This window comes from Dendronephthya gigantea, unplaced genomic scaffold (assembly GCF_004324835.1).
Source record: "Dendronephthya gigantea isolate DGI-Jeju-01 unplaced genomic scaffold, DenGig_1.0 000004F, whole genome shotgun sequence".
In the NCBI taxonomy this organism is placed as follows: domain Eukaryota; kingdom Metazoa; phylum Cnidaria; class Anthozoa; order Malacalcyonacea; family Nephtheidae; genus Dendronephthya; species Dendronephthya gigantea.
The window spans coordinates 1,326,099-1,353,682 of NW_021163014.1; the positions used below are offsets into that span (position 1 = coordinate 1,326,099).

A 27,584-nucleotide genomic window follows, 5' to 3' on the forward strand; every position below is an offset into this window, starting at 1 on the left:
GAACAATGGTTATTATTTATATCATGGTGTTTTCATTGTCCCAAAGATCCAACTCATTCCAAGTAGCATTATCCAGAACTGAAATGAAAACATGAGACGGAAAGGAGAATCCTGAGAAGAAACCGACATTATTCCCCAAATAATTTATCGGGTTTAACGATATATTGCAGCCATAGAGCGCCATCATTGCAGTAATTCAAACGTCGATATTTCACGTTATGTTTTGAAATTTAAAAAACCCCACGGCAAAATTCAAGATATATTTATGTTTTATTGCATTCTTTCGGTTTCGAATATAAAAAGTAAATATTCTGGCTCACGGATGCCTTAGAATACGGCAATATTTTCTCGCTCCTTTTGTTTACAATTTTTATTTTCAAGCATTCTGATTGGCGCAGAGCAAAAATGTCAACAAACGCGCTGATTGGCTTAGAACGAAATCTGCCCTTGTTGATGTGATGGGAAAACTCGCTTCATCAAAATCGTCTGGCTGGCTACGCTACTGTTCAGCATTTATCATGATCAGTATTATTTGACATTTCACATAAAGGGATTGCAATATGATGATGCACGCCTCTACATTGTTATGGAAATAAAACCTACAAAAGTTTGTTTTGAAATTGAGCAGGTGATGCGTGACAAATTTACAAATTTCTTGCCACGTCCACGAATCTACACTCCTGTAACCAAGCAACGAAAAATTGCATAAGGCTTATCTAGATGACAACGTTGGCACGTCTACAAACCGCATACAATTAATACGTTTTAGTCGGTAATGCCGTAATGGGTTCTTCTCAGCATTGTCAAATTGATTTTGTGAAAGTGTTAGTTGACACTATTGTCCATTGATATTGATATTGATATCGACGAAGCAAGAGCTGCTGCAGAATACTAAACAAAATATATGGCGATTACTCGCAACCGTGCATTACAAATTATTGTACTAATTTTTATAAAGTATATACATAGCTATATATAAACAAAATTTGCCAGATATTTTGTGGTGCTTGACTGGTGAGTACTTAACTGTTTCCTGGGAATTTATTCTTTTCGTTAAAGATTCCTTTTAGTGCTCAGAATCGAATGATGTCGAATGATTGTTATATTATTTAATAATTATTCAGCAGGTATTTCCGTCAGTATTTCTACTAACCCGCGACGAGGATGGCTTTATGGCGAAAACATCGTTTTATTAGTCTGCAAGAGCAGGACGGCAATGATACCCTGGCTGCAGGGACTCAGTTTATCGTCAAACGTGTTGGTTCGACGTGTGTCGAGAACCCAGACACAACCGGTAGCTCGGAGGAAGAGATGAAAGAATTCTACAACAATCTGTTAGAATTATTCCACTGTGAACGCGGGTGTAAATTGAGGCTAGTTGTGGACATAAGCGGTGCGTTGTTGTACGACAAAGACGGAGATTTGCTGCAAAGATTTGAATTGTCACGTATACGGGATGTCATATATTCGACGACGAAGGAGCAACACTCTCGGTATTTCATCGTTGTTGCACAGGAAGAGAGCGAACTAACTGTTAAAGCTCATGTATTGTTATGCGAAGATAAACACAAAGCCAAATTGTTATACGACACATTCATCGAAGTGTTTACGTTGGGTTCTGAGATGAGGAAATGTCGGAGGCTGATCAGTGATAATAGTGCACGTGATAGCATTGTCCAGCAGAAAACTAGATTAAAGAGCGAACCGACTAACGGCGGCAGAGAAAGTACAAGAGGTGCAACAGGTGGTGTAAACCAACATAAGTTGCATGGCAAAACATTGACACAATCAAAACAGGAAGGAGTTGAGAGTCAAAACGATAGCTTTACAAAGCTTGCTCGATCTCGTCATTCTAGTAATACCTCCTTGAAATTAGATGCTGGAGATATGAACGCTAATAACATAGTTTCAGAGCACTTTGACGTTTTCTTGTAAAACGTCTTTGAAGAGCGAGCAAATATTATTCATGGCATGTGCAGTGATAAAATGTAAAGAATCTGAAATACGGCATAGAATTATAAATACTTTAGTGCTTTAATTACACCTTAGTTAATGCAAGAGTCCACGATAAAAAATAGAATAGGTAGCCGCGGATATTTTTTTAAGTATGTTGTACTAATTCTTTAACTCTACAAAAGGTCAAGTGGCCGATCTAATAAAAGCTAGTTTAAAGAGTCCATCAGCATTATAATTTATTATAAGCTCCAAAGTCGCGTTAATTTCTTTAATGGTGGAGGGCACAGGGCCTTGCGCCCAGTTGTTTTGCTTATAGCAATAGATGGTGTGCTATAAGCGCGTGTGGCTAGCTAAAAAATGGTATAACTTATGTACACGGGAGAGAAAAGGCTATTCGTGCTCAAAATAGGCCGTTTACGGAGATCTAGAGGATTGGAATTTGAAAGAAATTGTATCCGTACCAACGATGGCGGTGCCTCGCAACCTCTTACCCGGCGCTTCTAAACGCTAACGAACTTTCTGCAGGCTATATCTAAATATTGAATATTGCATGATTATACCCGTATAGAAACGTCTGACAGGTAGAAAAGACTTTTAAAAGATTTTTTAAAATACTTTGAGCAAAATCTTTTCTACACGGTGGTGATGGATATTTTAACTTGTGAACAAGTTTTTAACATTGACCGATGAAACAGAACTCCAACCTGCATATGACTAGAGCGGCAATGAAAAAAAAAATATCATAATATCATTTTATGATATATTATTTTGTAATTTTAATATACCTCAATAGGTACATACTATGTTTTCCATGGGTTTAGGTTACAAATTAGGATTAGATTTCGGGTTTGAAATTCAATTTAGCATGCATACATGTAAATGAAACTGGGGTGTCGTATGGCTCTCTGTAAGTAATTCTACCCACGCAGTGATATCAACCAAAAGAGTACTGACTCCACACTCATGTTACCTCGTGCTTTCACTTGTCTCGGTACAGAAAGGCAATTGACCGTGTACATTTTACCAGAATGCATTGCAGGCATTAAGAATGATTGACTGAAAAAAGATTGTAAGAAAAACTCCTAATGACGTGAAATTTTAACACAGCGAAGAAAATAACTTCCTGCTTTATGCCTGTCCTTTAAAAGACGTCAGTTCGCTTCCTTAAACGATTTCCGACCGCAATGCATTCTGGTAAAATGTACATCCACAATCTTTTTTGTTATGGTCAATTGCACATAATTTGTTTAGTATATGTGACAATAGAAATGATATAAGTAGCTAATAAGGTAAATGATTTGAGCTGTAGTAGCATATTTTAGAGACACTCTAAATATTTCTGGTTGCAAATGGATCATATTATCAACAGAAAGTGAAGAAAATTACACAAATTGGCAAAATCGTTTTACTTCTTCTTTCCCTTTTTCCCTTTCCCTCCTTTTTTCCCCTTTTTGACCTTCTTCTTCATTTGTTTCCTGACACGATATCCTCTCCAACAGGCTTGAAGTCTTATGGCTGCGGCGGTTTGCCTTTCAAACTCTGCCTTTCGCCGTTCTTCTGCTTCCTCGGCCAATCTCCGTTCTTCAAGAATGTCCAAATATTCCTTTTCCAAAACGCTGAAATGCCGTCCCAAGTCGTCTAGGTCTTTTCTCAAGTTATCTCTTTCAATCAACACTTCGTCGTATTCGTCCTTAACATAACACAAATTTGCATGAAACTCTGATTGATCAGAGGAACCTGAGGATTTTCCAATTTTGTGATGAATAACTATCTTGATAAACTCCTTGCACTTTCTCATTAACTTAATTGCGAGATCAAAGTACTTTAGCAGGCCCTCAAATTGTCTTTTACTTGTAAGATCAGAGTATGTTTGTTACAATATGATTTAATGAATACGTAAAAATACAGTGATTGTTTGCAAAATAAATTAATTTCACAGTGCTATCGGAATAATTTGTCTGAGAAACTTTCTCCCAGCCAAGCCTTTCAACAGGCTGCTTTGAGGCGCGATAGTAGGGAGCCGTTTAGCAGCAACCACGGGTACGACAGGCTACGAGTAGGAGATTCGTCATTCTCGCGAGTTGTTGGCTTACACGCCATCAGCGAAAACTCGTAGTCGTCCGGTTTTTGAGTACGAGTTTGTTGGCAAATATCGTACTCGAAAGCCCAACGACTACGAGTTTTGGCTGATGGCGTAAGCAAACAACGCCCGAGAATGACGAATCTCGTACGCGTAGTCGCTGCCAAAGAATATGCAGATTTAGCTCCAGGACGCGAACGTCAAAGAGGATGTGAGAATGGCGAATAAATGGCGTGATACGCCTATTTATTTTTTAACTCTGTAAATGAAGCAATCTGATTGGCTGGGAAGCGTTTCACAGCGGGCCGGAATTTTGCATCCGGCCTGCTGCAAAATGCATCCGGCCCGCTGTGAAAAATGCAAGCAAAACGACAAAACCAAAGCAACGTACGGCTAAAATGTGTGAAAACCTTTCTGGAAAAGGCTAAATGAATGTTAAAAATAAAAAACATACCCGAAAAACTTCTTTTTTTGGATTTTTTACGCTTTTTTTCGCTTGTCAATACGTTGTTTTTTTAATCGATTCGCCGTGATTTAGTTGCTATGGTAACAATATTTGCCATTTCATTGGCTGTTTCCCGACTAGGATATCCTTATAAGGAGTTGTTGACGTATTAAAATTCTAAAATGGCTTGCAGAATTTAAAATTTTTATAGTTTATTCATTAAATTTGTTGTATTTTTTGTGTTTTATAAAGTCAAAAAAGTCAAGGTAAAAAAATAAACACGTTATTTACCGGCAACTTCGGTGCGGATGCAAAAAACTGTGCCCTCGGTCTCAAAAACATCCCTCGGCCTACGGCCTCGGGCCGTTTTCGAGACCTCCGGCACAGTTTTTTGCATCCGGACCTCGCAGCCGGTAAATAACATATATATATGGACATGCCACGCAATTTATTCGCCATTTTCACGTCCTCTTCGACGTTCGCGTCCTCGAGCTAAATCTGCCTAATGTCGCTGCTAAAACTCCCTACTAACTTGATGAATGAAGTGAGGTTGACCCCAGGTTAACGCTGTATCTTTCTCCATCTACCGTTGTAAAGGAATCCTTTTTATCCATTCATACATTACCTGGCGCATTCCCATATCATTATCATATTTCTGAATCCAATTAAACACTTCAGTAGACAACTTAAATTTCCTCTGAAAGGTGTTATTAAAGAGATAAATTAAAGATGAAAATTATATATCAACCTGTTAACACAAAGATTACAAAAAAGTTAAAAGTTCTACATCTTTGGCTTACTGTAAAAAAATTGTAAACATGTGTAGGTAGTTTTTAAGTCTTTCGAACACTTTCTGTATAAAACATTTTGGGTTTGTTTTGCAAAGAAAAGGACATTTTTAGAATTCCATTTTAGGATGGCTCCGAACAAAAATGGGGACAGAAAATGCATATGACAATGAGTGCGCGTACGACAGAAGACAGTTCTGAACACATTCTGAGCATTGGACTAGCAAGCCAAAACCCGCGGGTTCGATTAATTAGTTCAGATTTACGAAATGTTCAACTTAATGCATGCTGTATAACATCTAAAAATCCCAAAGCGTATGGCCTATAGGTACAATTTTCGAATGAACCTCCCTTACTCAGGGGGAACTCAAGGGTGAAACTAGGAAAATAATTTGGGAGGGGGCCGGGGGGAGGTATTGAATTTTCATATATTTCGTTTTGCCCTACTGATTTCTTTTGTACGCATACGTGTTTTCAAAAGAAATCCATCGGCCAGAACAGAATATACTGCTGATTCTGCTTCTGATTCCGCTCACAAACGTGTACCTTTCTCTTTTCACGTTCGTCTTCATAGTTATGACTTAACCTTTCACCAAATGTTTTTTTCTCGTCAATAATCTGTTGTGTGACAACCTTTTGCTTCGCATCACTCTTTTTAACAACAGATTTAATTTTTTGGCTTGCGTCTGTTAAGATTTTCGAGCTTTCTTTGATGGCTGTTTCGTTCAAAGATCGCAACGCTTCCTTAAGTTTTTCAATAATTGCGTTTTGTTTTTCCTCCTATAGAAGGTATACGAAACTTAGTATACGTATGTGAAAGTATGCCTGGAAAGATTTTTTATTGCGATTTCTAGTTATGAAAGTATATAGTACACTTATTAGGTAGTGTCGCAGCTCCTCGCAAGAATGATTTTCATTGGCTAAACTTTACAATACATTTCTGTCTCAACCAATAGCATAGCTTTGTTCTATACAAAGCATAGAAAAGCATTATCGAATTGGACGAAAGTTTCCGAGAGCTGCGACATGTTCCCACTTATTTCGAAGGATTTTGAGTTTTGGTGCTAAAAATATTCTTTTTGAAGTACCTCTTCATTCTTGATTTTTATTTGCTGTTCGTAATCTACTTGAAGTTTTTCCTTGATTTTCAATATCATGTTTTCTCGTTGAACAACTTTTGCGATGTAATATTTTCTTTCTTCCAACTCTACAGGTGTTGTCAACAGCTTTTCGCGCACGATCATTTGCAAATCCTTCAGTCCCTTGACGAAATTTTCCTTAATTCCAGATAGGCTGTTTGCTTGTTCTGTAAAAGTAAAGAGAGTTATCTAATTAAATAGTATAAAATTCCACATGCAAAACAGGTGATTTTTGGAGGATTCAATACAGATCATTCGCATCGAATGTGATCTATTTTGTATAATAGACCCTTTTCATCATAGCTACGTCGCAACATTACTGCTTTAAATTTATAGAACCACCTTAAATGCGATGGATTTTAAGTTTTACACTCACGAGCCACGTGCAAAGATACAAAACATCGTTCATCACCACGTGCGTGAAAAAGAATAAGTGTGGAAATAAACTGTAACACTAAAACGAGGCTACCAGGCCAAGACCGGGAGTCTCGTTCTTGCGTAATGTTTTATTTCCACACTTTTTCATATGTCAAAATGAGAAAGTTCGTTTTGGTTTTGGCAAAAGTTTAATAGTTTAGTACTAGGTACGTTTGAAGCTGCACATGAAAGAATGCACCGCTTCACTAACTAATATTTGATTTAGGTGACTAATTCACGTTTTTATTGTCGCCATTCTAATTATTTTTATTTCGTTTTTCATTTAATTTGCTTTATGAAGTGGTAAAACTTGATGACGACTTGCAACACACAAAACATTGTAATTATAAATTATTCCTGAAATCATTCAAATAGTAAATTAGAATGACGTTTATCCGCGTGTGAAAGTTTCAGTTTGAAAGATTTATTTGAAAAGTATTACCACATATATTTCACCATAAAGTACATGCAGCAAAAGGTTTTAGCAAGATCTACTGTACCTATCACAGCTTTTGTTGCAGTCGGGTCAGACCTGAACTTCCGAAGAATATTCTTTACAGAATACGTCAGTTCATTCGCTGTTATGACAACATTCTCGCGTAAAGTTGTCATGCTTTGTCCGTTCACTCGAACAACAAATTCGTCTTCTTTTTGACCAGATTCACTTTTTGATTCAGAACTTGACTCACTGAACAAATCCCCTTGTTTTTCATTCATTTCTAACCATTCCTTGTACTCGGCTTCCAACTTCTTACCCTGCTCAAGTTGTTTAACATTATCATCGTATTTTTGCCTTAAAATTTCATGTTCCTTCAATAACACGAATAATTCCTGCCCGAAAACGATGCTAAATCTCTCCAAAGATTTGATTACCTAATAATTAGATCAACAACCATTTTAGACCTTGGTATATTATCCAGGTCATGAGGTATTCCTCTTTGGTAATAATATAGAAAAGTATAAAAACAATGTTTCTTCTCAAAACGAGTTCCACCAACATAGCTTTTTATCAAGGTATATAATAATCTAAATTTTGATATAGTCGAGAAAGTATGTCTTGGCATTTTAGAATTCGAAAACTCGATTGCATGGGATACTGTACGAATTGCATGATACAAAATTTATGAAACTGCTTCTCCGAATATATTATATAACAAATGAACAACGAAAAATAAAAACATACCTCAGGTAAAATTAGTACAATCTGAACATTCTTTATGTTTTCTTCCGATACACGGAGAACGCGTTCTGCTTTGAGAGATGTCAGTCTTTTCCTGTTCGGTTCCAAGATTCGTAAAGGATTCGCGTGATTCCCTTTAGGTAATTGCACTTGCACTTGACAGGCTGAGCGTAGTTGGGATTTTACCCCTTGTGGAAGAAACGAACGTCTTCCAATTTTTTTCATCACGAAAAGCTGCCGTAAACAAAAGTATTCGTCGGATTTTCGGCGCGCGCCTGGATTACTCTTGTTTACGTTAACTAATTGAGCACGCGCGTCTTGTGATGGATTAAGGGGATACTCGAATTCACCTTTTCGCACGAAAATTACGCTGCCCCATATTTTTAACAGACGATGCTTTGAACTTGGAGGGTATTTTTCCTACCAGTAACACGTCTGCGAAGCAGGCTCTGAGGCCGGCTGCTTCATTATTTTTCTTGTTCGGAGCATCGCAGATTTCATGCAGGAATAGTATTGAGACGGAACTGAGGAACAAAACACGGTCACGTGGATGAAAGTTGTCACGTGGAACTGTTTTCAACTGTTCTTAAATCTTAACTGTTCTCGTGATGTTACATGTCAGCCTGTTTTCAAAAATTCGTCATCTATAGACGTTTATTTTTCTGGTATGTGCATGACATAATTGTTGGAGATTTAAAGTGGCAGAAAAGTACATTTAAATATGAAAATAAAACCTTTTTTATGCTGTGTAATTATGAGACAATTTGGCCGCGCACATACATTACGCGGTCGATCAACAATTACCCAGGCAGGCAATTTTGCCTTTCTAACGATAACGAATATGCGCTATTTTGGGGGTACTTTCTTGGGTACTGTGAGCGTAAGCGAAATTTATTCTTCAAATGGTCTGCGGATTCTAGAAAAAGTGCTTTTCTTGTTGTTATAATTATTTAAACACATTTCATAAAATTGAAAAAAGGATCCCAAAAATGCTAATTTGACATGCAGACCGACATGCACAGATTTAATACTCTATTAAATAGTAAGCACAAACTGCATGTATAACTGACGATAATGTCACTTAATTACCCGGAAACCACCCCTAGGCGGGGACTACGAATTCTCTCGTGCCGCCAGTGCGTTCAAAAAGATTCTCCCGTTTCACCCAGCATTGAACCATCCAACAGGATGGTTCAGTTTGTTTATGTTGAGTAGGCCACTCTCCCAAAACCTAGAACCGAATATCAAAGAAGACGTTTTACGTTCAAAACGAGTTAAACCAACATAGTTTTTTTACCAAGGTAAAAACTTAAATTTTGACATAATCTTGACGTAGTCTTGACGTAAGACTCGATTGCATTGGATACTGTATTGCATGATACAAAATTTATCAAACTGCCTCTCGGCCATATTTGCATATTATGACCCATGTGACACACTATAACCGAAAGAAATTACCCAAAGAAAGTAACCTAAAGAAATTACCGTTTTTGGCTGTCCGTATGGTGATTATTCAACACTTATTTAAAGTGCCTATATCACTTGTGGGATCTTTACGGATTTTAATAGAGCTTGAAAAATTAGTTTATAAGTCCTACAACCCTTTTTGATATAGTTAAATAGTTTCGGAAATATTTACATCTAAACATGACGATTTGCCTAAATTCCGTCGTGTTCGGGGGCCTGGGACTCAGGGACCGAGTTCTTGTCAAACCTAATATAATCAATTGTAATTTTACTTCGATCTTCAAATAACGTAAAATATTTTAAGAAAAACCAGCCCAGTTGCTACAGCCATACACTGCGCACCGTTCCCGCATTTTTTTCTTGAAAAGCGCAAACAATATCGCCAGTGAAACTTTTCATGTTTACATTATAAAAGACGGCGTGTTTGCAAATCATTCCTGAGTCCCAGTCCCCCCAACCGACGTATTTTCGAAACTATTTAATTATATCAAAAAAGGTTGTAGAACTTATAAACAAATTTTTCAAGCCCTATTCAAATCCGTAAAGATCCCACAAGTGATAAAGGCACTTTAACGCGACCGAAGGAGTCATTGTGTTTTGTGGACCCGAGACGAAGTCGAGTGAAATATGGACCGGTCGAGTTTTTATTATAAATAATTTGTCAAAGAAACCCCAAACAACAAGGTAAGCAACGATATAATTTATTCAAATAATTTGAAATGGAATATCAACGGGCAAAAGTTCACATGTCCACGTGCGCCACACGTCATTACAGTTTCATATTCCCCATGAAGTAACGCCTTTTCTCCCCCTACAAGGAGTTGAGCGGGCGACATCAGAATTTCGTCAATCTCATGTGATTGGCTCTCGACCAATAAAACGCTAGTAACACTAAATTTTGACAAGTGGATATAATAATCAAATTCAATTTCGATTCATAAAGATGCTGTGGGAGACTGGCGCTATTAATATAGGGTTATATAGGTTTTCAATTGCACGTGACGTCAGAAACATAATTGTAATTTAAGACGAGGGTGTGGGGAGTTAAAGCAGTGTGTGTGATAGTAAAGTGTGATGTGAGCAGCCCGTGCGCTGATTGGGATTTTCTGTTATTTAAATACATATTATAAAAACTTGTGATTGTGTCGAAGATTACATATTGGCGAAGGCAACATTTTCGACATAGTGGTACCTCCGACGGGATAGCGTTACCGTCTAGTTGAAAACACATTTTCTGGGGAAGCGTACAACGTATGAGAGTATGGGAACCGTGGACTTGGATACGAAGTTGACGCAGTTAAAGATTACAGTAGAAAGAACGAATAACATACTGGACTCAGGTAAGAGAGTAACCATTAAACGGCATCTTGAGACGATACAAGCTATTGCGAAGGACGCAAACCAGTGTAAAAACATTGTTGAAGCGACAAAGATTGCCGAGAAGGCAGAACTCTCTGAAATTAGCGAATGGAGTAATGAGATTGATGCTAAGCTTGAAGCGGCAGACGCAACGGTGACTAAGCTTGAGGAATGGCTCGCGAAAAATGAGCAGGCGCAAAAGCTTGTAGCTCAAGAAGAGCAATTTAGATTCGAAATGGAACTGCATGAGAAACGTTTAAAAATGCAAGCAGAACTTGCCAAAATTTGGTCAAACTACCAAAGTTGGTTATCGCGAAGTTTGAAGGTTCATTTATGGATTGGCCCAGGTTCTGGGGCCAATTCACCGAAGCTATCGACAAAAGCTCTATCGCTCCGATAAGTAAATTCACTTATTTATGCGAACTTCTCGCTCCGAAAGTTAAACGTTGTGTAGAAGCCCTCCCATTCACACCCGAAGGTTATAACCGCGCAAAGGCTGTTTTGCAGGACAAATACGGCAAGGAGCCCGAGATTGTTAAGTGTTATGTCAAGGAAATTCTAGATTTACCACAAATTCCTAGTTCCAATTCGCGTAAGATCTCAGGGTTTAGTGACACGTTATCACATTGCGTGCAGGCGCTTGAGACTATGGGCAAGCTTGACCAAATAAGCGGCAATGTCTCTATGACCCTGGAGAAATTATCCGGAATTCGGGGATATTTGGTCCGAACTGATCCAGAATGGGAAACGTGGGACTTTATTAGGTTAACTGAGGCCATACGACAGTGGGTAAAACGAAATCCAGTTACGTCAAGCGAGAGAGATCGAGACGATAATCGAAAGAAGTTCTTTCATGCTCGAAGCGACGAATACAAGCCTAAGGGTTGTGTATACTATGGGGACCCGGGGCATAAAGCTAACCAGTGTACTAACGTGACAACAGTAGCTGAGCGAAAAGCGATTCTGTCCAAGAAAAGGCTGTGCTTCAATTGCGCGACAAAAACGCACCAGACGAGCGACAAAGAGCAGAACGAGAAAAAGTTGATGACAGATGGAGGAAGTGGTGATGGCATTTTTCCGGTTGTTGTCGTGAAAGTCAATGGCGTTACTTGTCGAGCATTGATTGATTCTGGCGCCGGTGGCTCGTACGCGTCTGCGAAGTTAATCGAAGCCCTAAAGTTGAAACCAAACGAAACGAGATTGCAACGAGTCGACATGTTAATGAGTACGAAGACCTCACGAATGGAGATGTATGATACCTCGGTGTCCTCGATCGACGGAAGCTACGTCATGAACGTGAGATTGACGAAGGTCGGTAAAGACGAACTATTATCTATCAATAATCCGGGATACGACAAGCTAATTAAGCGTTATCAACACTTGAACGCAGTACAGATAAACGACAGCGACACGAAGAAGGAATTTCCGATTCACGTCATACTTGGAAGCGGGGAGTACTCTCGAATTAAGACCAGCACCAGGCCCCTCGTAGGAAACGATTGCGAACCAGTGGCGGAAAAAACAAAGCTCGGGTGGTTTATCATGAGCCCTGGGGTCGAGTTCGACAAGAGTACGATGCTGCTGACCCAGACATCGCAGGCCGATTTTGAGGATCTCTGTAGGTTAGACGTGTTGGGCCTTGCAGATACAATGGAGAATGACCAGGACCTTGTGTTTGGCGACTTCAAAGAACAACTTGTCAGAAATCCGGGGGGTTGGTACGAGACGAACCTACCTTGGAAGCCCAACTATCTACCTCTACCAACTAACGAGACTGGAAGCCTGCGGAGACTAAACAACTTGATAAAGCGACTAAAACGCGACGGAGATTATCAACGTTACGACGACATTATCACGGAACAACTTGAGCAAGGAGTCATTGAACCAGCGCCAGCGAATCCTACAGGCAACGAGTTCTACATACCACACAAGGGCGTAACGAAGAACACAGCCGAAACAACCAAACTTAGGATTGTATACGACGCCTCGGCAAAGGAATCGAACGACAAGCCTTCGCTGAATGACTGCTTACACCCTGGCCCTCAACTTCAGAACCTACTCTGGAGCGTTCTTGTCCGGTCGCGATTCTACCCGGTACTACTCACCAGTGACATCCAAAAGGCGTTCTTGCAAGTGAGGATTAAAGAACATGAACGAGACGCATTGAGATTCTATTGGAAGGCTCCTGAAAACAATGAAGTTCGCGTTTACAGATTCACAAGGGCGTTGTTTGGGTTGACCTGTTCCCCTTTCCTGCTTGGTGGTGTTATTCACGAACACTTAAAGATGTGGGAGGGGAGATACCCAGATGTGGTCAAAGAAATCCGTGATGGGCTGTATGTAGACGACCTCATGACGGGGGGTGCAACTGTTGAAGAATTCAACGATAAGAAGATGAAGACAAGCAAAGTTTTCGAAGACGCCACACCTTTAAACTGCACAAATGGCACTCTAATGTCGAAGATCTTGAAGAAAGGACACCAGTGTTGACACATGACGGGGAAGAGACGACCTTCGCGAAGCGGCATCTCGGAGTCGAGCAAACGGAAACGAAATTACTTGGCCTACCATGGGACAAGAAGCGAGATACACTCAGCGTGGTGGTAAACAAGAAGAAGTTCGCGAATACCAAAAGAATAGCTCTCTCTCAACTGGCGAAGGTTTACGATCCGCTCGGCTTGGTATCACCTGCTACGGTTGTTGGAAAGATGTTGTATCGCGAAATCTGCGAAACCCATCTTGCGTGGGAAAGTGAACTCCCAGAGGAATTGAAGAAACGTTGGATGAAATGGCACTCGCAAATGCCAGAACACTTCTCGGTTCCGCGATCGTTAGTACCACGTTATCAACCAGTGTTGTCAATATCAATCCATGCATTCGGAGATGCAAGCAAGAATGGGGTGTCTGCCGCCGTGTATGCCGTGGTTGAACAGCAGGAAACGACGACACAAGGGTTAGTGTGTTCCAAGTCTCGACTGGCGAAGCGTGATCTTACGATTCCACGTTTGGAGTTGGTAGCAGGGCATATGGCGGTCAATCTTGGGTCTAATGTCGAAAGAGCAATTGGCATTGAGAAGGTATCCGGGGTACATTGCTGGTTAGACTCCACCGTGGCATTGTACTGGATCAATGGCCAAGGCGAGTACCGTCAATTTGTCGCCAACAGACTGAAGAAGATCCAAGAGCACGAGCGCGTTAAATGGCACCATGTTCCCACTCACGAGAATCCAGCAGATCTTGGGAGTCGTGGGGGAACGATCGACGAAAACGAGTTTTGGCAGCGTGGACCAGCATGGCTTAGTGATCCAAGCAGATGGCCCCCGCAAGTCACGCTCACAGCCAACGAAAGGGTGAAAGAGGAAGCGAAACGAGAGCGGAGTCCCCAAGTCCTGACGACATCTAATAAATCTGCAGATAGTTTCGACGAGCTAATCAGCAAATTCTCCTTACGGAAAACCCTGAGAATGGACCTTTTGCAGAATAGACCAACTTTTGAATTAGGCAGCAAAAAGGAAATTTCCGAAAAGTGCAAACTAAATTTAGTAAAATTAACAAGTTTGGCTGCAAAATATTGTAAAGTATGGAAAATATAGCCTTGCGAAGTTGCCAATTTTGTATACTTTTTTACTACGGCTGGAAGCGTGTAACTAATTTAGTTACACGCGTCCGGCCGTAATACAAAAGTATACAAAATTCGCCAACTTCGCATGGCTATATCTGCGGCACTTTACAATATTTCACACCAAAACTTGGCAATTTTACTAAGTTTTGTATGCTCTTTTAGGAAATTCCCTTTTTGTCACCTGAATCAAAAGTTGGTCTATTATGCAAAAGGTCCATTGGAGCATGGATCCACAGATTCCTAACAAACTGTAGAAGTCGAACTGACAAAGTGAGTGGCCCACTCAAAACACAAGAGATTGAAAGGCAAAACTTATGGTGGATCCAGAAAACCCAACGCGAAGCACAACGCAGTGGGGAAATCGACAAAGACAAGATACAACTCAACCTGCAACCAAACATATCAGGAATCTTGGAGTGTAGAGGAAGAATCGAAGGGGAATACCCGATATACTTGCCAGAGAATCATGTCTACACGCAGAAACTTGTGGAAAAAACGCATCTTTCCACACTCCATGGAGGAGTAGCCGCGACCATGTCCAAAGTTAGAGAGCGTTATTGGATCCCAAAACTACGCCAGCTCGTGAAGAGAGTTAGAAGGAAGTGTTACGGGTGTATTAAGTTTCGCACCCAAGCCTACAACAACCCACCACCTGGAAACCTCCCACCTACCCGGACTGACGGCTCTGCACCATTTCAAGTCCTCGGAGTGGACTTCGCTGGCCCAATTCAGTGCAAGACGAAAGCGAACGCAGTCAGAAAAGCCTATTTGGTCCTGTACGGCTGTAGCTTGACAAGAGCAGTGCACCTCGAGCTGTTGAGATCTCTGGAAGTTTCTGAGTTCCTACCGAGTCTAAAGAGACTTATAGCACGACGCGGACGTCCTGAGATAATATATTCGGACAACGCAAAGACCTTCAAAGCTGCGAAGAAGTGGTTGAGCAAAGTACAAAAGGGAGAAAATCTACACGCGTTCCTGACAGATCGTTCAATCAAATGGAGATTCAACCTCAGTCGGGCCCCTGGTGGGGGGGGGGGCAGTTTGAACGGCTCATTGGACTATTCAAGCGAGCCTTTTACAAAACCATTGGGAACGGCAACCTAAAATGGGAAGAACTGAGCGAAGTAATCCTTGATATCGAAGTGGCACTCAACAACAGACCGCTGATGTATTTAGAAGATGATATCGAACTACCCGTCCTCACCCCTAACACCATGTTAAACATCAACCCAAGCGTTTTACCCGAGATGAGAACTCACCTCATCGACGAAAAGGACTTACGCAAACGAGCCAAATTTCTCAAGAAGTGCAAAGAAACTATGTGGAGGCGGTGGTCAAGAGAATACATTAGAAGTTTACGTGAACGCCATCGACAGGTAAGCCAGAAGAATATCTCACATCCCAAAGCCGGAGACGCCGTGATCATTCAAGACGAGAAGAAGAACCGAAACCTGTGGAAATTGGGGATTGTTGTCGAGCTGATAAGAGTTCGTAATGGAGTTGTACGTGCGGCCAAGGTGAGGACAACTAACGGTTGCCTCGACAGAGCCATCCAGCACCTGTTTCCTATGGAGTAGTCTTGTGATGAAGTCGAACCAAGGAAACTGGATCCAACAGCACCGGCATTTGAACCACGACCAAGACGAGACGCCGCCGCAGCTGCGAATGTTAGGATTCAGCAGACAGCAAGAGAAGAAGAAGAGGAGAACTGATAAGTTGACTTTGTTACAAATAGTCGTTCGCAATGATTAAACTTTAAAAATACACACATATAGACAGTTTAGGTTCGGAACAATATGACCGATTCCAGGACAATAGTTTAGTTGACTATTTTACTGATTTTGCACAAAGTTAAGCCAGTCTCGATTAGTGACATATACATTGATTCCAAGCTATGGGGGGGTGTGTGGGAGACTGGCGCTATTAATATAGGGTTATATAAGGTTTCAATTGCACGTGACGTCAGAAACATAATTGTAATTTAAGACGAGGGTGTGGGGAGTTAAAGCAGTGTGTATGATAGTAAAGTGTGATGTGAGCAGCCCGTGCGCTGATTGGGATTTTCTGTTATTTAAATACATATTATAAAAACTTGTGATTGTGTCGAAGATTACATATTGGCGAAGGCAACATTTTCGACAGATGCTGTGAATATTGTTATCATGTTATGTGTTATCACTATATTGAAATGAGTTTTGGTTTTTTTTTCTGAATTTTGTTTTCGTTTTGTAAATGAGTAATTGTGAATGTTGGGTCGTGTTTTCCAATTAAAAATATGTTGTATGATATTTATTAAGGGCCACCGTGTAATAGGACTGAACTTATTAAGTGAATGAGACAAAATTGGACGTGGTGGGTTAAGCGGTAAATATCATCTACTGTGAGGGAAGTTTAGCAAGCAATATTATATAAAAGCCGTCGTTTGGAAATAGGTTAGTATATTTGGTGTTATCTGGTACATGGAGCTATTTTTTCGCTGCATGGTAATTTTGTCCAAAGTATGGCTTCGTTTGCATGGTACAGTTTGCTGAAGCAAGCAACGGTTATAGTAGAAAATTAACTATAACAACAACTTAACACCGAGTTGTAAACGTGATAGTTGTCCCCCTAGACCTACCACTGCAGGCTTTTCTACATTCGAATAACGTTGCTGTAGTAAGCGCCATGCTTTCACTCCGTCGCCAGTGCCGTCTTGAGACAAACAATCGTATCGAATATACATCAGGCTTGTTTTGTCAAATGCTAACGCGAGATAGCAACAACATTGTTGTTTTTCTCTTTAATGTTCTCGATTTCCTTGTTGTTTGTCTTACTTTGGTCTCTCTCTCTGTTCTTTGCTGAGGCGAAGCGATTTCTTCTGGTATAACTTCTTCACTAAATAACGATTTGTAGAGACCCTTTGTTAGCAAAAACGCCGTGAACCAAGTCTTGGTACTCCAAGCTGAATAATCCTCAGCTTCACCGTTTAAACATAGCAACTTGAACGAGTCATTATCCATTATTTACTGTTTTGGGCTTTCTTGGCTTTTACTGGGCTATTCTGGGCTATCCTGGGCCCACAACCTGTTAACTTTAGTGGTTCATTTCGCTTAATATATACAAACATGTATTCAAAACAAAGACGACATATTGTCAACGTATCACAAACGTTTCTCGGTCATGTGTCTGTAATTATCTATATCCCTTAATGTTGGTTTCTTCCAATGTACTATTACATATATACATACATATATATTAACAGTACGGACAATGGCAATAATTTAATATGGGGTCAAAGATCACTGAAAAAGATCAATGCTCATGTGAATATCAAACATCACTCCCTGGGCGCGTGAAAAATAAAATAATGCATGAAAAGTTGCAACAAAAATAATAGCTGCATCACCCCTTTAAGTCAACCAAATATTATATTCTACAGCACTAAGCAGAAAAGCAATATACATTATAAAAGCAGTATTCCTTGGCTTTGGTTAATTTGCTGCTGGGAAAAATTGCAAGTCGACACATTACAAGATATCCATGCATGACTACAGTAGTTGGGTCCGACAAAATTGGATCGTGTGAAACGACCCTCTATACATATTCATAAACCCGTATAATGATTATTTCTCACGAAAATTTCCCACTGCTTAAAGAATATTCGCTTGTGTCGGGAACAATTGCAGTACGTGGTTTTCCTTATTTCTTATATATATATATATATATATACACCCATTTGCAAAAACGTTGGCCGCAGATGGATAGAATGCGTTTTCAAGTGTCTTTTAAAAATGCTAAAATTTGCCTCAAGTCTCAAACTGTCAGGTAAATTGTTCCATAATATTGGGGCGGATCTTCTAAAACTACGTTCACCTTGAGTAACCTGCTTAACCCTTGGAATAACCAAAAGGTTTTTATCATCTGATCTTGTGCCTTTATTTTCACGTCTTTCCAGCAATTCGGTTAAGTATTCAGGTGCAGTTCCTTGGATACATTTAAACACCAGTAAGAGAATTTTATATTCTATTCTCTTTTTCACTGGTAACCAGTGGAGTCTTTCCAATACCGGTGTAATATGGTCGTACTTTCCCGTTCCTGTAATTAATCTTGCAGCCAACTTCTGGACACTGTATAACTTGTCCAAGTCACAATTTGGTGATCCATATAAAATGGCGTTACAATAGTCCAGTCTTGATGTAATCATACTGTTTACCATTATCTTTGCCGCATCTTCAGTAATACATTGTCTAATCTTATACATATTCCGGAGCTTGAAAAAACAACTTTTCGCTATATTACGAACATGACTCTTTAAAGTAAATTTGTCATCTAAGTCTACTCCTAGAAGAGTTATTGATTCTGATTTAACAATATTTTCATTTCCGGTCGACAGGGAAGGGAAATCAGAACAGTCTCGGCGTGGACCCGTCAAAACCAAAAACTTTGTTTTATCATCATTAAGCTTTACATTTATATATATATATATATATATATATATATAATTATATATATATATATATATATATATATATTGAAAACCAAAATTAAATTCAAACAATAAATTAATTACCTGCAAGCAGTCATGGTCGATAGAACGCTTTAGTGATTTTTAATAAAAGTTTTTTGTATAGCTAGAGTTTAATGAATAGAAATCATAAATAACACTTATTTGTGCCGGAGAAACTGTATTAGCACAGAATCTGGCGGTCTGTATTTTAATCACATGTCTTGGTTGAATAAAGTGCGAAAATTAAAAATAATACTATAATTAAGTCTATTTTTATGAAATCAACCTGTAGCAATGAAGGAGGAACTAGTCCTCGTTGCTATTGCCGATTTTGATGAATTCTCAAAACTGCCGAGTCCCAAGGCGGTGGAAGAGTTCCAGAACTGGTCGGAATTAAATTCCTTATTACCTTTAAATAAGGGTAAATGTAAAGAATTGATTCGCTTGTGTGAAGGGCGAACGACGCTGATACTAAATTAAAACATTTTATACGTATGGAAACCGATAGAGAAATTCAGGCTCAATTTTCGTTTCGCTATGCATAAATAACACACAAATACACATAATTTATATTTTAGGTAAAATATATCCCCATGCTCTCACATGTAATGTGGATTTATATTGCATATACATTTCATACAAAAAATTACACGCACATGTAATGTGGATTTGTACAAAACATATCGAAACAATAATGAAGAGTATTTTAATTTAACATTATGAAAGTTGTTCTATGATGTAAAACGAAGCCAAAAAATTGCATAAATGGAAAATTTTTTAAGCAGTGTTAGTGATTTTCAATTTACTATATAATTAAAAAATTCTTTTGCTACATGTGTGCGGGGGGCGACAATCACGCTGTGTCTAGATGAAATGCGGGATTAACTTCACACCCGTTAACTTTTTGACATCTGTCACAATAAGGAACCTGTTTTGAATTATTTCTTTGCCTAATTTGAACGTTGTAAAAATATAAGCTAATTGCTTTCCACTTCATTTACAATCCTGATATTGTAAGGAGAGTGCTAGCCGGTTAGTATACTGATAACTATAACCGATGCTCTTGTTTTATATGATTAATGAGAGCATGGAATTTAATCTATTAATTTTTTTTAAAGAGGAGTTTTATTAGAAAATCGCGTATTGGGCGCTCAAAACTAAATTAAGATTCAATCGAATGAATCGGGTGGTAACATGGCGGCTGGTTCTTATATCGTGTGAGTACTTTACTGCGTGTTTTCACGTAGTCAACTGTTGACTTTCGTTTAATTTTGTTAAATATCGTCAATATACTATTGGAATGATGTGTAAAATGATAAACAAGATGAATTCAACAGTAATTGAAGAGTCAAAAGCAACGCAATGTTACACAGAGGGGTTGGAAGGATTCGACTCTCACAGAAGCATGGAAGGTAGGCGTGCATTTTTGCGGATTTTATTTTACTGCCATCGATAACAATAAATCATACCTTGCAACATTCCTTAGACATTCTAGTTTTAATTTAAGGCATCTTATATAAACTTAACTTGGTTATTTCGGAGTAAATCTTGCTTAAATTTAGAAGCGATTCAAATTTTAAATTTTCACAAAATGCAGTCACTATAATCCGTATTTTGCTCTTATCTTTCAAGCTAAGTGTTCATATTATAATTTATAACGTCTAATGTTTAACTAAGATGTATTTTGTTACAACAATTGCCCTGGTCCAAAATCTAGGCATGAAATTTATCTAAAAAGTTATTGATATTTTTGTGTAATTGAGTATAAAATGAATACATAAGTCTGTTGTAAAACTGTTGTTCACCACTTGTAAATTACTATAGAAATGTTTCCGATCAACCTAAGGCATATTTCATGATTTGCCCTAGGTATGCTAGTTTACAAAAAGCATCATTTAATTAAAATTAGAGTGGTACGCCGTGGAGCATTTTTCGACTTTTTAAAATGAACCAGATTTGTGTATTCTCAACGTGTATTTTTTGTACAGTCCAGCATTACTATCTGTTTATTGAATATAACGCGAAGCGCCGTATTACAAGCTGTGCAAACATGGCTCTCGACCTATTTTACACTTCTATGATGATTTTAGATGGTTTGAACATGTTTTGTTCCCAAAATCCACAGGTTTTCTATAAGCCATGATTTGGCAAAAATGGAGGGAACCTTCACCTTAAGTTAAATGATTAAATATCAACTGAGAACCATTTCCGATCAACCTAAGGCGTATTTCATGATTTGCCCTAGGTATGCTAGTTTACAAAAACCATCATTTAATTAAAATTGAAGTGGTACGCCGTGGAGCATTTTTCGACTTTTTTAAAATGAACCAGATTTGTGTGATATTCTCTACCTGTATTTATTGTACAGTCCAGCATGTATCTTTTACAATGTATCTTTCTCCAATTGCCCAATATTTGACAAATATTATTCACTTAAATATTCTTACAAATGGTAAATCCTAAAAATTACTGACTAAAGGCAAGGTGATTACTAGCCTATATTCAATGAGGAGACAAAATTACAATTTGTTTCAACACAAAACAGATTTGCTGTATACACAACATGTATTTACTTGAATAGCCCAGTGTTGCTATCTGATTTTTGGATATAAAATGAAATGTATACTGTAAGCTGTGCAAACAATTGGCTTTCAGCCATTTTATATTTCTATGGTGATTGTATAGGGTTTTATTTATCCTGGTTGAACACATGTTGCAGATCTGGAAGTTTGTGCAAATCAGCCCTGGATGCTACATCCTACATGCCCTTAAGCCCTTTCTTGTTAACTCCAGACTTGTCTTGATAAATATCTTATAGAGGAATTTGCCATTGCCACATATTTGACATATCTATTACTTTTTATTGCAGGCTTTGAAAAAACAGTGGAAACAACACAAGATTGCAAAAACACTATTTATTGCAATTAATGATATAATATTTTAACAACAAAGTCACATTACAATTTTATATTACCTATACTTACAGCTGTATAATTTTGGAATGAATTGTCCCATGATTGTCCCACCTACATGTCCCATATTATGTACCCACCACACAAGGAATTCATTGTTAATAAAGTAGAGAGGGCAGTTGTTTTTGAAATAAATCAAAATAGTTTGACTTTCCCTTTCTTTGTGTTGTTTCTTGAATAAATTATTTACGGTCTTTTTTATTATTGTTGTGATAAAGATAAACTGATCTTCAAGCTACTACACATAACTATCCACCATCTCCAACGCAAATGCGAGTTTACTGGCATGTCCGTATCTGAAACTATTGTTCATATTTTCCAAGATGTTGGATACCTAGAAATAAAAACGTTGACATTTGAGATTTTTATTTTATCACAAGATTAATTCTAAACCACTAAAATCAGTATATTTCAATATGTTTACACTGTCAATTACACATTAGTGTGTGACTGTGACTGTGTGTCACTCCTTCGCACTAATAAAAATGTACGCATGGAAAATTATATCATTCAAAATATCAAAACAATTGAACGAACACTCACCTGTTGTTCTTCTTTGTTTCAAGGAGCTTTTCGTCTTTTGAAATTCCCCAAAAGTTAGTAAAAGAGCTGTCACTCAACACGAAAACTTTACCAAACTTGTAAATTCAAAATGGCTGCAAAGCATATTTTAGCGAAGGCCTGGTTGCTAAGTTTTGAGCGATTTTGTGCAAAAATACGCGATTTTCTAAAAAATCTCCTCATAATAATTATTACAACATCTATTTTTTTTTAATTTTTGTATCTTTTTTTTAATTTCAGACAGAAAATGCTTTATTTGCGTGTTTTGATCTTATTCGTTCCTGTCACGGTATTTAAAGCGAAACAGTTGGTTAATAATGCACATGGCACGACAGCTAAAGGTAAGTGAACGACGTCTCTACTCTCTAGATATGCCGACGACGCAAAATTCGGTAGCATCCTGTAGCGCTTATTTATTTACGAATATTTTTGCGATAAAAACTCGCTGAGGGACAGGGGAAATTTCGTCACTATTCCGGATTCCCAACAGTCAATTTGGTAGCTTCATTAAAACTCGTGTCATTGGAGTCGCTGCAAAACATTATAAAAAAATTCTAGCTTCTATTTGCCCAAGAAAAGACTGTCGACAATATAACATTAATGTAGCTATAACGACAACGTCATTATAATATATTGTTCTCCAAAATGAACAGGAACACTAGGACATAATTTTGCTTCAGTTGAATTTTACGACTTTTTGTTTTCGTAGCAAAACGACTACCGATGGCTTCTCTATGAATTTTTAGCATAAATTTCGAGGTGACTATTGATTTTCGTGCGTTCTAATTGGTCAAAATTCGCTGTCTCTGAAGTGATAGTCACTGGTCAGCGACTATATAGCTTTCTGATGTTTTTTCAAATAAGAAATTTGAAGTAATTATAAATTTTTATGAAATTTTGTTGACTCTGAGGTTGTAAACACCTCAAAATTTATACTAAAACAATTAGTCGCCTCAGGTTCGGTGATTACAAGCCTATATTCAGTGAATATAAGCCTATATTCATTGACCAATTGTTAAATAGTTCAAAAAAGCAATCATATGTCAACTGTTTTCTTCAAAGGATACAAAAGAGCCCCTGATGCCAACAAAGATGCCTTCGACAAAAACTTCGATACATGTATGATCAATCAATGGACCACTCCAGGTCCCGGTCTTCCTGTTGTTCTACGGACCTCACCAACTGCTGCTTGTAGCACAACAAAACACTCAAGATTATGTTATGGCTTGCCAGCCCGTCGTCCTAATAACGCTCAATATATCTCTTGCTACAATACAGAAAAACTGATACCTGAGTTTACCGCTTATGTTGTCCCACCCTTGGTCGGTCCACCCTTGACGGGGTACAAGAGGCCTAATGCCGGGTTCAGACAGGACGAAGGACCTTTGGGTAGGTATAAGTATTCACTAAAACTTAATTATAAACTAAATGCATGTCACCGAAGAGTATATTATCCTCTTGCTTTCTATGTGCATGATTTTTAATTACTAACCGTTTTGTGCACTTTTTAGCTCCAAATCCACAAGCACAACATACAGATTGCAATAAGCCTCCCGGCGCAGTTGGTCAATACTTTTGCTCCCGAGGTCACCTTGTCCCGAATGGAGCATTCGACACAAAGGATGAGCGCGACCTTACATTTACTATGACTAACATTGCGCCACAATGGCAAGAGTTTAACGCAGGGAATTGGAATGCAGTTGAACAAGCTGTGAAGGCATACGTTAATAATGTCGGACATGGAGTTTATGTTTTTACCGGAACTGGTAAGTACCTTGTGTTTTCCTCTGCATTCTTGGGCAAGCATCATCCACTGCGTCTTGTCATACGTGCTATAACGTTGCAATATTTCTTAATCTAATAAATTCGGAAGCTGGTAAAAAAAAATTTCCTATAATTATAGTCCACTTTTGCTGGTCGAATGCAATTTCCAATATCACGAAGATTTTAAGATCTGCAATTAAATTCAAATTAAATATACAAATTTAAAGATGTATTAATGTGGAATCCTGGGACAAAATCGTCAGCTGGCTGGCTACGCCACTGCTCTAACCACATCCTCGTTTGCCGTTATGAAACAACGGCTATTAGCAAACTCTTATATCAATTTGACAGATTTGGTATATTTATTCAAGTCAAGGACATTACAAATCTCCACTGTCCTTTATCAACTTTGACCTGTTCCAATAGCAATCCCACGAGTGAACGGGACCTAAAGAATTGAATTGTTGTGGGGTCACTAAACGCAACATGACCATTATCAACTTTATTTAAAGATGATGTAAAGTCCGTTCTGAGCATATATTCTGCGCATAACAATGTTTGTTTACGTTGGTTATACAATCTTTACATGACGTATGCGTCGTTATAATTTTATTATTTTCTTCTCGCTCGACGGGCTGTGATCTGTGATGAATATGCTTATTTTTTATTATATTTTGAAGAAAATATTGTTATATTTTGAAGAAAATATAAAGCGAAGCTTGTAAATAAACCGGCCGTTATTTAAAACGTTATATATTTGTAATTGTAGGACAAGCGAGAAGGTGGCGTCTGTAGCGTCAACAAATAGCCTCGCCATTTCGGGCCTTATTCAACAAATAAATTCTTGGAGCATTTCTTTCAGCATAATATTGCTTTTTCTAGCAGCTTTATGATAAGATAAGTTATCGTCGTGACTCGCAATTCGAGCCTCTTCGCCTTGCGATATAAAATAAAATAATTTTGCTCCCGAACTGCCGTTTGTAATACAACCCGTTAATATCGCATATCATTAACATTCCAAAAGTTGCTCCCCCATTGATGGAATGTGTTGATGCGCGGAATATATGCGCAGAACGGACTTTACCTCATCTTTAATATATCAAATTGCAATATAGATAAGTTAGATAACGCATACAGCCATAGAAATAGAAACTGTGAATAACACTTTGTCCTAATCATTTTACATCAATTTTTGTATTCAGCTGGTATGGCAAAGTACTGGTCAACGAAGTGGTTATTTATTCCCTGGAGAGAACCATATAGAACAGGAACAGGAAACATGGTTGTTCCTAAATTCTATTGGAAGGCAGTCTGCGATCCAGACCCCGCAGTCAGGCAATCCATCGTTTTCATTGCTGAAAACAATGTAGACGTGACGTCATCGACCAAGGTGACGACAGGAACCTGTACAGGTCAACCAATGACCCAAGAGAAAGGGGTGGTTTACTGCTACAGTGTGTCTGCGGCCCAAAATCAATACTTTCAGAATTGGTGGCACGGATTTACCCTTCCGGACTTCGACCCAACAAATTGCAGAACTGGCAATATGGGAAATTTTCTCAATACCCTTTTAAAGTTTTCTTAGAAATAACACTTGTAGTTTAAGTTTTGAATTTAAAATTTGAATTTGTGTAAGAATGAGTACCAAAATTTCATGTATATTTCTCAATCTTATACTTAATGTGCATTTTATGCACATTGAAACTCGATCTACTGAATAAAAACACACATATATATATATATATATATATATATATATATATATATAGTCTGGAGCGTTTGATTATTGGAAAATGCAGAGTTGGTTACCAGAATGGGGTATTGTTTTGCCTAAACCCTGCACCTTAGTGAGGACAATGACATTGTTATGTAGTATACCAGCCAGGTATATGCTGAGCCATTATTACAATACAATTCCACAACGTTAAATTACATGTCATTTTGGCTGTGTCTGTTCGCGAATTGACTGGAGATTTAAATTAACAATTCTAAAGTTATATATTTAGGTGCCAAACTATAGTAATAATAATTATATTTTTTTTGTGGCTATGTAACCCCGCTCCTTGAGGCGGGTTCTTAAAACGGTTCGTGCGTTCATTAAAACTAGCTTTTATGGGATAAGTTGTTTAAAAAAAGTATCAAACATACTCCTGAGTTGGTAGTTGGCCATGTTACACGGTGCAATTTTTCTTGCAACGGGAACTTGGATTCTGCTTTTAAAAGATGTAAATTAGTGAAGAGTCCATGCAGTGTAATAAAACATAAATTTTTTGTCGTAAACTTTACAAAATAATGTCAAACGTAGAACTCCATTACAATTTGCATGAATTTTTTGAGAATTATTACATCATTAGCATTGTAATCTACCTTTTCTAAACCGTATTTTTATGTGGGAGAATTGTCACAGCTTTCATTTTGCAGAATGGATTGGTGCATATAGATAGGGACTCAGATATGCAAATACAATATTTATTGACTTTCGTTCGTTGTCAATGTTATGTAGTCGTATATGTAATTACAAAGGAAATGCCAATACCCAGCTCCAGTGGCAAATAACTAACTATCAAATTATTGCAGAATTCTGTTTCATTTAATTGATCTAGCTACGGTCTCGTCTGCTAAAGAAAGGGTATATATATATCTCAGTCAATCGGCTTTTTATTCAGCGAAATAAATTTCACTTTGCGCGAATAATCTAAGTTATAATCTCCATAGTATGAAAACTGAATGATCTCGTGATGAAAGAAGTTTCTTATGGTATTCACACCATGGATGGGTGCATTTGAATATTACTGACAGTGCTTTAATGCGATTTTTTCCTGGTGAGGTAGACCTTATTGACATGTAAATCGGATTCAAATCATGCAAAAATAAAAATATCAACTGCTCTCTTAGTAAGCTTGAATTATAATTATTTTAAAATGTTATAGCTGGTAAACAAAATGTGCATGATGGCATTATTTTTTGTTTATGTGTACCTGTTTAATTATAATAACCTTAAATATGTGTCGTCAATCATTGATTCTTTGGGCTAGGTCGAGTGAAATATTATAGTCGTGATCGTAATCGGGATGACATAAGTTATATTGTGTTGCTTGAAACGGTATTTCAAGACTAATTTAAAACTATTAATCTTAAACAAATGTTAAATATTTATGTCATCATTAGAACAGCCAAGGTGCGTGATACTTCCTTCATTGCTTTAGTTTATTTTGAAATATTTTAAGTACTCCAACTTTTTATCCTAACTAACTTTTTATCCGAGCTCGATGGACGCGTTAGGGAGATTTTTAGGCACTATTGACTGGTCTGTGCTTATTTTCTTGTTTACCATCGAGGATCAACTGA

The 27,584-nt window shown here is 38.1% G+C and overlaps 4 protein-coding genes across 5 annotated transcripts; 3 read left to right on the plus strand and 1 right to left on the minus strand.

Moving 5' to 3' along the window:
- Positions 1–3,361: 3,361 nt before the first annotated feature.
- On the minus strand, positions 3,362–8,230 carry LOC114544594 (dynein regulatory complex protein 9-like). Its single transcript, XM_028563186.1, has 5 exons — positions 8,009–8,230; positions 7,326–7,698; positions 6,358–6,575; positions 5,816–6,049; positions 3,362–3,646 (listed from the first exon to the last, which is right to left on the minus strand). Exons 1-5 carry the CDS (start codon positions 8,228–8,230, stop codon positions 3,362–3,364), a joined length of 1,332 nt encoding a protein of 443 aa, XP_028418987.1.
- A 3,249-nt stretch (positions 8,231–11,479) lies between these two features.
- On the plus strand, positions 11,480–13,321 carry LOC114544605. The gene has a single exon (XM_028563197.1). The coding sequence runs from the start codon at positions 11,480–11,482 to the stop codon at positions 13,319–13,321; it is 1,842 nt and encodes a 613-aa protein (XP_028418998.1).
- A 218-nt stretch (positions 13,322–13,539) lies between these two features.
- On the plus strand, positions 13,540–15,557 carry LOC114544617. The gene is made up of 2 exons (XM_028563204.1): positions 13,540–14,357; positions 14,666–15,557. Exons 1-2 carry the CDS (start codon positions 13,540–13,542, stop codon positions 15,555–15,557), a joined length of 1,710 nt encoding a protein of 569 aa, XP_028419005.1.
- Positions 15,558–16,860: 1,303 nt separating this feature from the next.
- LOC114515638 lies at positions 16,861–25,978 on the plus strand. Of its 2 annotated transcripts, none has more exons than XM_028534931.1 (5): positions 16,861–16,885; positions 22,713–22,813; positions 23,535–23,861; positions 23,984–24,238; positions 25,439–25,978. In XM_028534931.1, exons 2-5 carry the CDS (start codon positions 22,720–22,722, stop codon positions 25,819–25,821), a joined length of 1,059 nt encoding a protein of 352 aa, XP_028390732.1. In that variant the 5' UTR covers positions 16,861–16,885; positions 22,713–22,719; the 3' UTR covers positions 25,822–25,978. The 2 variants fall into 2 exon arrangements, with proteins under 2 accessions (XP_028390732.1, XP_028390731.1); XM_028534930.1 differs by lacking the exon at positions 16,861–16,885 and adding an exon at positions 19,894–19,971.
- The last annotated feature ends 1,606 nt before the right edge of the window (positions 25,979–27,584 follow it).